This window comes from Stegostoma tigrinum, chromosome 9, assembly GCF_030684315.1.
Source record: "Stegostoma tigrinum isolate sSteTig4 chromosome 9, sSteTig4.hap1, whole genome shotgun sequence".
NCBI lineage: Eukaryota > Metazoa > Chordata > Chondrichthyes > Orectolobiformes > Stegostomatidae > Stegostoma > Stegostoma tigrinum.
The window spans coordinates 38016279-38028605 of record NC_081362.1 but is presented as its reverse complement, the minus strand read 5'-3'; the positions used below and the strand labels follow the sequence as shown (position 1 = coordinate 38028605).

Genomic DNA, 12327 nt, shown 5'->3' with positions numbered 1-12327 from the left:
CAATTGGTGCACGAGGACAACACAACCTTGTTAAATATTCTCCTCTCTCAATTTACAACCATTCACATAATAATCTGCCTGCCTATGTTTGCTACCAAAGTAGATAACCTCAAATTTATACCACATCTCCCATGCATTTTCCCACTCACTCAACCTGTCCAAATCATACTGCCGTATCTCAGCATCCTCCTCACAGCTTATCTTTCCACTCAGCTTTGTGTTATCTGTAAATTTTGAGATATTACAGTTATTTTCCTCATCTAAATCATTCACACTTATATGAGGAGCTGGGATCTACCTAGTAATTCTACCAAGGCTTTCCACGTGCTTTGCCATAAAATCCTTGACAACAGGTTCTAGCATCTTCCACTACCATGACTGGACTCACTAGTCTATAAACCCCTGTTTTCTCTCTACCTGCCTTTTAAAATGATTATTCTCCAATCTGTAAGAACTGTTCCAGAGTCTAAAGAATCTAGAAAGATGAACATCAATGCATCGACTATTGCTAGGACAACTGACTCAAGGACTCTGCAATATAGATTATCAGGTCCTGAGGATTTGTTAGTCTTCAAACTCATCAATTTCTCCAACATCTTTTCTCTATGCCTTTGATATTAAACTCTATAATATGTGCTGAACTAGTGGATGGGTTTTCTAAATGAGTTGTCTATTTACAAAGGAATGTTTTGTCTATAGGGGTTACCTTTCTTCTGTTACTAACCCATAAGCAAGGACTGACATCCTTCCATATTGAATTCTTTTATGGATTTAATGAGAACTGCAAAGGCCAGGTAAAATCTGAGATGTAGTCAGCAGGTTTGGCCTTTCACTCATACTACCTATCATTTGTTTTGTAAAGGACAGCTCTGCCCTCTTCAGGAATTAAATTTTATTCAAATGTAAGAAAATCTGCATCAAACATGCTTACCTTGACGGGGAACACAATTACAGGATCTGGTAATAATAGTGGTAAATTATTTTTACAGTGATTAAAAATGCCTGTCTGGATCATGGCAGTTATGGCTGATTTTTCTTTCTTTCCTCTCCATTAACTAGTCCAAAGAAGCAGACTTGGCCATCATAAACCAACTCTTCGAAAGTTCGGACATAACCTCAGAGAACTTCAGACAGTGGAAGGAAGATTACTCTTTGTTGATGCAGGATATCTGTAAAGCATACCAAGCTAAAACCTATTCAGAAAATAAAAATAATGCTGCAGAGGATCAGCCATCATCCCATATAGAAACAGACATTTAAGAGTTGAGAATGACTTCACCAAACATGGTACTTAATAGTCTTAGTCAAGCTTTACAGCTTAACAAAGCACTAAGAGACATTGGATTTCCAATCTGCTGATACTTTGAGCACAGTGAAGGCCATCAACTGATTAATAGTGTTTGTTGTGTTTAGAAGTAGACATGTAAAGACCTTTTTGTCTACAGTATAGGACTTACAAATGATTATTTAACTTATGCGCTATGGCACTGATAGTTGTCAGTTACTGTTTTATTTGTAAGTATAAAAGATTCACAGGTGTGTGGTTGAGGACATTCTCCAGGTAAAAATACAATCGTGCAAGCATTCATACATTCTATTTTTGTGATACTCTATTTATTCTGCATTCAGTATTGGCCTTCAAGTGATCACAGCTATTGAAATTTGTTTTCACACAACATAATAGTTGGTATGTGTGAAATTTCATTGAAGGAGTTGTGAAGGTACTGATGTTTTCTCAACTAAAGACCAATTCATGTGTTCGACTTGTTAGTTCTTGAATAAAGCAAACTTTGTACTTTGTACAGATGTGAACAAAGCCTACATTTACGTTATATTTTAATTGTACTAGTCAGAGCTATGTCATAAAACAGAATAAACTGAAAAAAAAAGTAATTTTTCTGGCTAGTTTCCATGTTCTGTCTATTCTGTCTCCATATAAACCAACAAAGAGTCCACTAGAGCTAGAGAAAATGTCTACTCACCTCTTTTCCCAGCAACGTTGGACACACAAGCTGTGCATACTCATCCCCTTTTCCTGAATGTGTGTACCTTTCCCAACAGAGCAAGACTGTACTAGGCTATGAGAACTGTGCAGTTGTGCTGTTATAAAAGTGATGGGAATATATTTGCCTCAGAGGTAGTAGGAAATGCAGATGCTGGAGAATCTGAGATAATAAGGTGTAGAGCTGGATGAACACAGCCGGCCAAACACATCAGAGGAGCAGGAAGGCTGACTTTTCGGGCCTAGAAAGTGAAGGGTCTAAGCCCAAAACATCAGCCTTCCTGCTCCTCTGATGCTGTTTGGCCGGCTGTGTTCATCCATCTCTACACCTTGTTATCGCAGAATATATTTGCCTGTCATTTTTATCTGGTTAACTCAATAGTAGAAGTCCCTTTATGTGGCTAATTGTGTACAATATGAATTCCACATGCACCAGATCACCCCTCCCACTTTGAATTATTCAGAGAAGCTGCAAATGGAAAAAGACATTCAGGTCCTGACCCGAAACATCAACTTTCCTGCTCTTCTGATGCTGCCTGGCCTGCTGTGTTCCTCCTGCTCCACACTGCGTTATCTCTGACTTCAGCATTGGCAGTTCTTACCATCTCCCATTCAAATATGGTGTGTTACATTTCAGAGCCTCTTATCTACCTTCCACCCTCCCCGAGTCACCCACACTCATCTCCACCCGTCACTTCCCCCACCCACCTTCATTACTCTTGAGCCACCTAACAAAACAATTCCTATCTCTTTTATTGCCTTTGAACCTCCCCTTGTTAACCTGGACCTAAAAACAATAAATGCCAAATGTTACCTCTCCCCCATATTCCCACACCTTTGATTGTTCCAATATCAACTTTAAGCCTGTGAATCATAGAATCAGAGTCATAGAGGTATACAATACAAAAAAAATCCTTCAGCCCATCAAGTCTGCAACAGTCAAAAAGAAGCACCTAACTATTCTAGTCTCATTCTCCAGCACTTTGTCCACAGCCTTGCATGCCTTGATAGCACAAGTTACATCTAAATACAAGTTTCTGCCTTGACTGCCTGACAAAGGAGCAGTGCTCCAAAAGTTTGTGATTTCAAATAAACCTGTTAGACTATAACCTGGTGTTGTGTGACTTCTGACTTTGTACACCACTGGCACCTCCATATCATACCTTACAGTCAGTTACAGACATGAGTTGAAATTCCTATGAATTATAAATATTTCACAAATTGGTCAAATGTTGCATAAGTATGGAAACATTCTGAATCATTGTTCACCCTCCTCATTCAATCATTCAAGCCCTACAGTGTGGAAGCAGGTCATTGGCCCATCAAGTCCACACCAATCCCAGACCCAAACACAAATCCCCTACCATGTCCCTATAACCCTGCACTTCCCATGACTAATCACTTAATCTACACAACTCTGGATCTAATGAGCAATTTAGCATGACAAATCCACACATCTTTGGGCTGTGGGAGGAAACCCACACAGATATGGGCGAATGCGCAAACTCCAAACAGACAGTCTCCCAAGGGAGGAATCGAACCTGGGTCACTGGTGCTATGAGGCAGCAGTGCTAACCGCTGAACCACAATGCTGACCAACAAGTCTTTTAGTTTGGAGGTCTGATAATAGAATTCCAAATTGCATGCAAAGACTACAAATTAATCACTAAAGTATTTTGCACTCTGAGCCTCATATTATGATTAGTCATTATGGCACAAACCATTCATTCAATGCATTAAAACTCTCAAGACAGCAATCCAATGCAATCCATTCCCACACTCAAAACCCACAGATCAACTTATTTATTTCCCTCAAGCGCCCATTCAATTTCCTTTCAAAATTTTTGCCATTCTCATAGACAGAGTTTTAAGCCAATAACATTAAAAAGGTTCTCATTCCTTCATCTCTTTCCCAAAAGTTTAAATCTGCATCCCCTAATCATTTTACAATCAGCTAACGGAAACAATTATTTTCTGCCTCACCTATCCCTGACATAATCTTTTATGTTTTTATTAAACTTCTAATTCAACCTCCTGTGCACCAATGAATAGAATTTTAAGCTTCTCCAACTCAGCTTGTGTCTAAAATGCTTCATCTCCGGAACCATTCTGCTAAATCTCTTCTTATTGCTAAAAGCAACTTTAAGCCTGTTATCCAATTCACTTAGTTCACTCGCTTTCTTGACCATCCATGAGGCCTTCCACTACCCTACTGTGACATTGAGTCTGCACTTTACCCATTCCACTCCCCCTCTTACCATGACTCTTCCTTCTACCTTTATGCCATCATACTCACAGGATTCCATTACTGACAGAACCAATCCTGCTCTTTAGTATGATACTCTTCTGCAATCTCTGTTCAAAATGGCCCAAGAACAGGGCAACTATATTCATGATGCTAGACTTTCCCTCCCTCCCTGTATCCCTCTGTCAGTTATGTCTCATTTCCATTTGTTGTTAGAGTCTGATCTCTATCATCACCTCCAGTCATTGAATAACACTCCCCCTGGAGGAATAAACAGCAGCTACTCTCCCAAATCCACCAAGTATACCACGTTGCCTGCGCAATCAATTTTATGCAGTTATGAATCTGATGTCTGGGAGGAGTTGCAACTGAACATAGAAATAAAGACAGAGACCGTCCCTTACGGCGTTATATATGATGGTGAGTAACATTGAGTACATCATATTCACCCTGGCGTATGATTAGGTTAAGAACCTTCTAGCTTATTTTTTTGCAAGTGAGTCAGAGTGAGAGTTAAATGATGAATCGCATGTGACTATTTGGTAGAGGGTCTTGCCTCTACTGAGTCCTTCCTAGGTCAAAGTTTCTGGTGCTATATTTAAAGGCCAGCCAGACCTCAATCACTGCAAGCCAGAAGCACCCCTGGAGTCTATGGTTGTCACTACAACCAATCCGCCTCCTTTCCACTCTGTAGACACTTTGAAAGGACTTAGCCCAGTGGGGGAGGAGATGAACAATCTTCTGCACTCCACAATGGTAAGTGCCACTATTTTAGCCCTGCAACCTCACTTTTACACGCCTGCCAACCCAGAATCACATACAGGATGCGCATGCAAAGGGCTTGCACCCATCTTTATCAATCAATGTTCAAACCCTTCCCTGATACTACTCACCTGCTGGGCAATACTTACGACTTAATTGCTATATAACCTCATCAAGTGTTCATGCACACAATTCTGTTGCACTGTGTGGAATGACCCACTGACAGCTTGTGGTTGCTGTGAGTTCTGCCACCAATTTCCTTTTGGAACTGGGTCTGAGGGCCTGTTCAGTAACAGCGGTAGAGGATGAAACCACTCATGAGGCTTAATAAGAAAAGGCATATGTCTTAACAACATTATGCAGTGTATTCCATGACAGCAAAAAGTGCAAGTTACGTAGCCTTGTTAGGACTAATTACAAAGACTATTCAGTGCCAGCAGTGACATGTTTGACTCCATCAGAATTTAGTGCTGAGCTCCGCTCATTCTCCACTCAGGTCAACAAAATATCATAAGATTTGGTGGAATATAATCCAATCTTCAACATTAACCATTTCAGAACCATTACTATACACATCATTCATCACACTCAAAGCTACTCTTTCTCTCATTGCAAAATAAGCTAATCCACAGAAGATGCACAACAGCCAGAAGCGTGTCCTTGTTGCTCAGTGCCTGGAAAGTAGCAGTTATGAGATTTTCATTGTCTCATTAGACAATAGATCTGTTGTTGTGTGTCTTCAGCATGGGCATCCCCTTTTTTGCCAAGTTAGGCTATGAAGGGTATACTAGATTATGATGATATGGGGCATTCTGTCTTGGGTGGACGGCATTGCACTGCCTGACCAGTCCAGGAGTATAATTTTCATCTTCAGGAGCCGTAAGGTCTATTCCACAATGGCCCTTGAGAAGGAATGCTGTGCAGCATTGTACCTCTCCTCAGTGTCAGTCTGTGGATTCCTGACAGTTATCATGAGTCAGGGTTTGGCAGAGTAGCCCTTATTACTGAACAATCATCCCTGCATGTATTCAGGGAGGCTGATAGGCACTGGTGTTGAATGTTCCAGAAAGCAGGCATTGTGACATGCAAAAAGCTGCATTATCTGTTGGAATGGGCACACAAGACAACACATTCATACAGTGGACACCTAAGCTATTCCTGACCACTCCTGGTCGGTGAGTTGGCGCTCTCACGTTGATGTGGGTACATTCAATTACACCTGACTCCCAGTACCCAAAGAACATGGAGAAATAGGTGAGCTTTACCAAAGAGAGATCACTCACTTGCCACATATATTAATAAGTGGATGTCTATGAGATCCCACAGAGGTTCCCAGTGGCTTTCTGAAATGAACTACTAGTATAGAAGTAAAAGACCACGGCCAGCTTCAAAGCAACCAGAATGCAGCCCCTCCTGGAATGTTAATATGCGAGCAGCTAGCAGATGTAGGAGACAACTTCCCAGAAAATTCTGAGACTCAAGATCATTTGGAACCGAGTCACCAGACTGACTGAATCCCAGACCCAAGGCTGATTGGAACCCAATCCTGGATTCCCAATCCCCAGACTAACTGGAGACAGCCCTTAGACTAACTGAATTGCAGTTCCCAAACTGAATGGAGCACACTGGCCACTGGACTTTCTGAATACAACAACCTCATCCCCGAATAAATTGGCTGGAACACACCCTTGCCTGGTTTATCCTTCTTTGACTTCACCTCACTCACAGTTCCCGGCAGCTCAGGCACAGACACTCCCTATTTACCACATCTGTGGTTCCATGCCCTTCAGGTTCACTGTACTTGGGACAGTGACAGCGCAAGTAACTGTGAGTATCATTTAAAACCATTTTGCTAAAAAGACAAAGCAGCAAATATTTAGAACAATAAGATCATAAGATGTAGGAGCAGACATAGATTGTTCAAAAGATCATTGCTGATCTGATAATCTTCAACTCCACTTTTCTGCTTTTCCCCAGAGTCATTAATTCCCTTATTGATTAAAAATCTATCAATCTCACTCTTGGATATACTTAATAGCCCAACTTCAAAACCCCTTACAGCGAAGAATTCCACAGATTCTCTACCGTCTCAGAGGACAAGTTCGTCCTGACCACTGTCTAAATGTGTGAACCTTAATTCTGGTGCTAGACTCTTCCACTGAGTAAACAACCTTTCCGCACCTACCCTGTCACGTCATTTATGAATCTTGTATGGTTTAACAAGTTTCCCTCTCATTCTTCTAAATTCCAATTACTATTGGCCCAATCTATTCACTCTCTCCTCATAAGATAGTCTCTGTGTCCCTGGTATCAGCCAAGTGAACTTTCTCTGGCATGCCCCCAATGTAGCACATCTTTCCTTAGATGAGGAGTCCAAATCTGTTCACAGTTGCCCAGTTTTGGTATGATTAGTGTCTTGTGTAGTTTTAGCAATACCTGCCTATTTTTATACTCCTTTGCCTCCAAACTAAAGGCCAACATTTCATTTGCCTTCCCCTATTATCTACTGAACTTGAATGCTAGCTTTCTGTGATTCATGGACAAGGACTCCAAAATTCCTCTGTTCTGTAGCTTTCTGCAGTCTTTCTCCAATAAATAATATACAGCTCCTCTATGCTAACTATCAAATGCACATTTCCCATATTATATTCCATCTGCTAAGTTTTTGCCCTCTCTCTTAGCCTATCTATATCCCTCTGTAGACTCTTTTTGTTTGTTATCCCCACCACTTGCCTTCCATTTCATGTTGTCTACAAACTTATCTATAGAACATTCACCTACCTCATCCAAGTTATTAATGTTCACTGTAAATAATTGTGGCCCCACAGTGATCCCTGTGGCACTTCACTAGTAACAGGTGTCATCCTAAAAATGCCTTCCTTATCCCAACTTTCAGTCTTCTACCAGTTAGTCAATCCTCTGTCCATGCTAATAGACTACTTTCAACACCTTGAGCTGTTATCTTATTAATTAACTTAATATGTAATACCTTATCAAACACCTTCTGAGAATCCAAATATATTACTTCCACTACTTCCAACGTCTATCTTGCTTATTAATTCCATTAAAAAACTCATCTTGTGGTGGATAAAAAAAACTGAATTTCTGAGGTGTACACTTAATGTTTACTTTGGATTTCTTAAGTCCTGAACTTCTTTGTCTGATTGAACTTTATATGGAAAGGCAAAGTTAATTCCAATGAATTGCATTTTTAATGAGATTATAATGCATGCACAAGCCTCTCAACATCTGCTGATGAAATATCAACCTGCAGAACTTCACTGCTGATGTTAAAGTTAAAATCAAGAATCTGATTGTTTGCCAGTGGCTGAATTAGGTTCACCAACCTGTCATTCTTCTGGGACTTGAAAATTCTACCCATGGAGTCTGATGACACAAAGGAGGTCACTTGGTCTGTATTATCTCCATGAGCAGCTATCCAATTAAGCTCGCTTCCCTGCCCTCTCACCTTAAATCCACACAGATTTTCTCCTCAACTATTTGATTCTCCTTTTACTTATCCAATTACCATTTGAGAATCTTACTTCCTCCACCCTTTCAGGCATTATAACCTCTTGCCACATAAACAAAATATCCTCATTTCATCATGGAATTTTTAAAATCAATTCTCTCAGGTCTTATTCATGAATTTACTGACCTTGAAGCCAATGGAAACATTTTTTTCCAAATCTACTTCATTAAAACTAATCACACTTTTGAATACTCTCTTAATTACTGAGAAAAACCAAGCTTCTTCAGTCACTTTAAATTTGTGTCATTTGTCTTAAAAGTTGGTGCCTAGAATTGGGGGACACAATACTCCAACTGAGGTCTAAATAATGTATTTATAGAGGATGTTTCCATCTCCATGGTGACGCTTTGATTGCAGTAGCATTGCTGCCTGACCAACAGCTGTCAGTCAACCCACATCCAAGAGAGGTTATGAGAAGGAGGAGCTGTTGTGTTGCAGCATAGCTCTTGGTAACTGAGAAAGAATGTGTGTTGGCAGCTTATTCTCAACTTCACTGAAAATTATAGATGGAGGATGATACTGCAGAGTGTAAGGACCAAACTAGGAAGGTTAGGCCAGGGATCAGGAAGGTACTATTTGACATAGTTAAGGCCCAGGTGTTCCAATCCCAATAGCAGGGAACGTCTCAGCATTTGCTGCTCTGGAGACTAGAATATCAGATGTCTGTCATGACTGAGGGTCACAACGACAGCAGAGCAGAGCTGATTCAAACCTGAACCCACAATGTCTGATACATCAGACATGTCTGTGTGGAAACTGTCATTGATTATGCCCCTAGGATTTGTAAACAGTCAGAAATGCTGAGTCTTTGCAACAATTCCTGGTTTTACTTCAAAATTTCCAGCATCTAGAGAATTTTACTTTTGTATGACCAAAAATCTGTATCTCTTTCCATTTCCTGCTAGTTTCTAGGTCAGTATCAGTTAAATTCAAAGTTCCATAATTTATCATCTGTTCTGGTATTAACTTTGAGAGGATGAAATCTTGCTGTCTTGGTCACGTTTGTAATACAGTCAATAACATAAAGTTACAGTCTTCACATAGTACATTTGAACTAAACTTGGTAAAAGAAAATTGAACTGTTGTCTCTTCCTGCATGTGCCCTTTTAATGATGTGATATATGTTCATTACGCCAGCTATTGTTGCCCATCCCCAGTCACCCATGAACTAAGTGTCTTGCTGTGGGTCTGTAGTCATATGTAGGCCAGACCAGGTAAGGGCAACAGATTTCCTTCTAAAGGATTTTCATGAACCAGGTGGGGTTTTAAGCTAATCAACAATAGTTTCATGTCAACTGTCACTGAGATCGGCTTTCAATTCTACAAGATTTGATAGCTTGTATTAATATCCAAAAAAAATGGAAGAAACATAACCAAACAAAGTGACAACAATGAATGTATTTCTTCGAGAGAGATAGTGTTGTTTCTTAGAAAAAAAATTGAACCACTCTGAGGCGATGTTGAGCAGAGGGCAGAGGATCCTAAAGTGATTTCCCAAAGTTAATGGCTCAATCGCTTACAGAAGGTGAAGTAAATAGTTTAAGGCATACCTGAAGTGAGGTAGTGAGAGGTATACTCAGAAGTGACATTATGTCAGTACCAGCTCTGCTGTCCATGCCCTTTCTGAGGCCCTTTGTTGTGGTGAAGAGCCACAAGAGAACACTCCATGGGGATGTCTGGCAGAACCACTCTGAATTGCCTCAGGGCGCTGTTTGAAGCAGAGACAGCTTCAGATCAGTAGTTTCTTACATGATGTGCATCCTGTTGCCAAAGAGATCTTTCTAAACGCATGGTGTTCATGAAACTTCAACAGAGTTTTAACCAGTCCTAAAGTAGCCTTTCATACATATTTCAATCCAAAAAATTTTGTTACTACATGCATTTAGTCTGGCAAAGGGTCCAAGAAGCTAAAGGGTCAATAGCTTCCGTCAAAGATTTCTGTAGTGCCGCTAAGTAATGTGAAGATGCAATGTTGAGAGGTGTGTTTTTCTGAACACTCGAAGGTATATACTGCCTGATTTATTAGAATCAGTGCATAGACTGAACTTTGAACAGGCGAGATAGGGTACAAGACAGCCTAGGCACAAAGTGCAATGTCAGAGCACAATTTCACACAAGACCAAGGCTCAGTTCAACCCCTCAGTGAGTTAGTCCCAAAGACAGTTGCCTTGCCCAACAACAAACTGCCAAAGTGAGAAAAGTATGTGACCCAGAGAATCTACATATGAAACCACAATCAAATATTCACAAGCCATGTTAATTTTTAGGCAGATATTTAGAAACTGACTCAACAAAAAAGGCCAACTCTGGAAAGAAGGAAGATTATCTTCAGATTCTGAAAGTGATGAAATGAATTTCTGGAGGCAAAAGCAAAAATGAGGTATATTGATTAACATTCCATTCACCTTTTGTACACAGTCTCCACCAAGAACTTGATCGATTCCCTTTCAAAGATGGGTCTAAATTTTGCTGTCGGATTGGAACCCCGATATCAGGAGAATTTCTGTGTCCAAACTGCACCATTTGAAAAAGGGCAGTCATTTTTTTTGTGTCAGGCCATTTAAAGATAGTGAGTGGTTGCTGAGGGTGTAAGGCGCATGGGAGGCCTTCTAGAAATTTACATCGTGGTAAACCTTCTTCCATTTTGAGGTGCTGCCTGGTCTTTACATTTAAAAAAAAAATGAGGTGAATTAAGTTACAGCTACCAGGTTGTTCCCAAGGTGCTGGGAGCTTTCCCCACAGGGCTCAGCTTCTTCCTCCTGTAGCTGTCTGTTAACTGTGGGATGGAGGTCCAGGATTGCTGCTAGGAGGCTGCCTCCACTCACCGGTTCTGTAACACGACAGGGGTCCTGCCTTATTGATCGTAAAATTACACTCAACATATGGTGGAAGTCTTAATAGACTAAATACAAATATAATTCACTTTGCTTATATGACCCATAAACTCATTCCAACTGCTACTGACCCTCTGCATTAACAAAAGCTGCTGATATCCAGTTCCTCCAGATTTCTGTCCAAAAGTAATCTGGGCCTTCATTAGTACAGTTCCTAACTTATAGATGTGTGGTTTCCTGACAGATGAAGTCAGAAATCACAACACCAGGTTATAGTCCAACAGGTTTATTTGAAATCACAAGTTTTTGGAGTGCTGATCCTTCATCAGGTCAAGTGGTGGGAGTGCAGAGGCACACAATTTATATGCAGAGAGATAATGGCAAGATAATTCCAGGTAATTAAAGTGTCAAAAGATAATGCAAATCGTGTGAGTGGAGTGTGAACAGGTTGAATAACAGCACTTTGAAGGTGATCAAAAGCGTCAAATGGTGTGAGTAAAGTATCAACAGCCGAATAGCAGGTGAAGGGAAGATCTATGAGCCGATTAATAGTAACAAAAAAAGTCAAAAATAGTATGGTGCTAGAAACGAACCAAATGGCTGGATAGCTTGATAGGCATTAGACTTGCATGATGAGGGTCTAATCAAAGTAACAAGTATTCCAAAACTGTACAAACTAATAAAGATAGAGAGATAATAGCAAGTTACCAAGGTGATGGTGTCAAAACAGGACAATAAGGAAGATTTTACAGATACAGAACAGAGTGATAAGGTTGCACGTAGCGTAGCGTGATATGATCACAGTTGAGTAGACCAGGCAGCATCAGAGAAGCAGGAAAGCTCACGTTTCTGGTTTTCTGAAGAAGCATTCCACTTACCCTGTACATCTTTAGACTGTGGGAGGAAACCGGAGCACCTGGAGGAAACCATACAGACACAGGGAGAATGTGTA

The 12327-nt window shown here is 40.5% G+C and overlaps 1 protein-coding gene across 2 annotated transcripts in view; it reads left to right on the top strand.

The window, feature by feature from the left end:
* Positions 1-1891, top strand: part of ipcef1 (interaction protein for cytohesin exchange factors 1) — a 169033-nt gene extending 167142 nt beyond the window's left edge. For both annotated transcript variants that reach the window (XM_048535947.1, XM_048535946.2), the window contains exon 11: positions 1060-1891. In XM_048535947.1, the coding sequence (XP_048391904.1) occupies positions 1060-1260 (201 nt within the window). In that variant the 3' untranslated portion in view covers positions 1261-1891. The remainder of the gene's footprint in view (positions 1-1059) is intronic.
* Positions 1892-12327: the final 10436 nt, after the last annotated feature.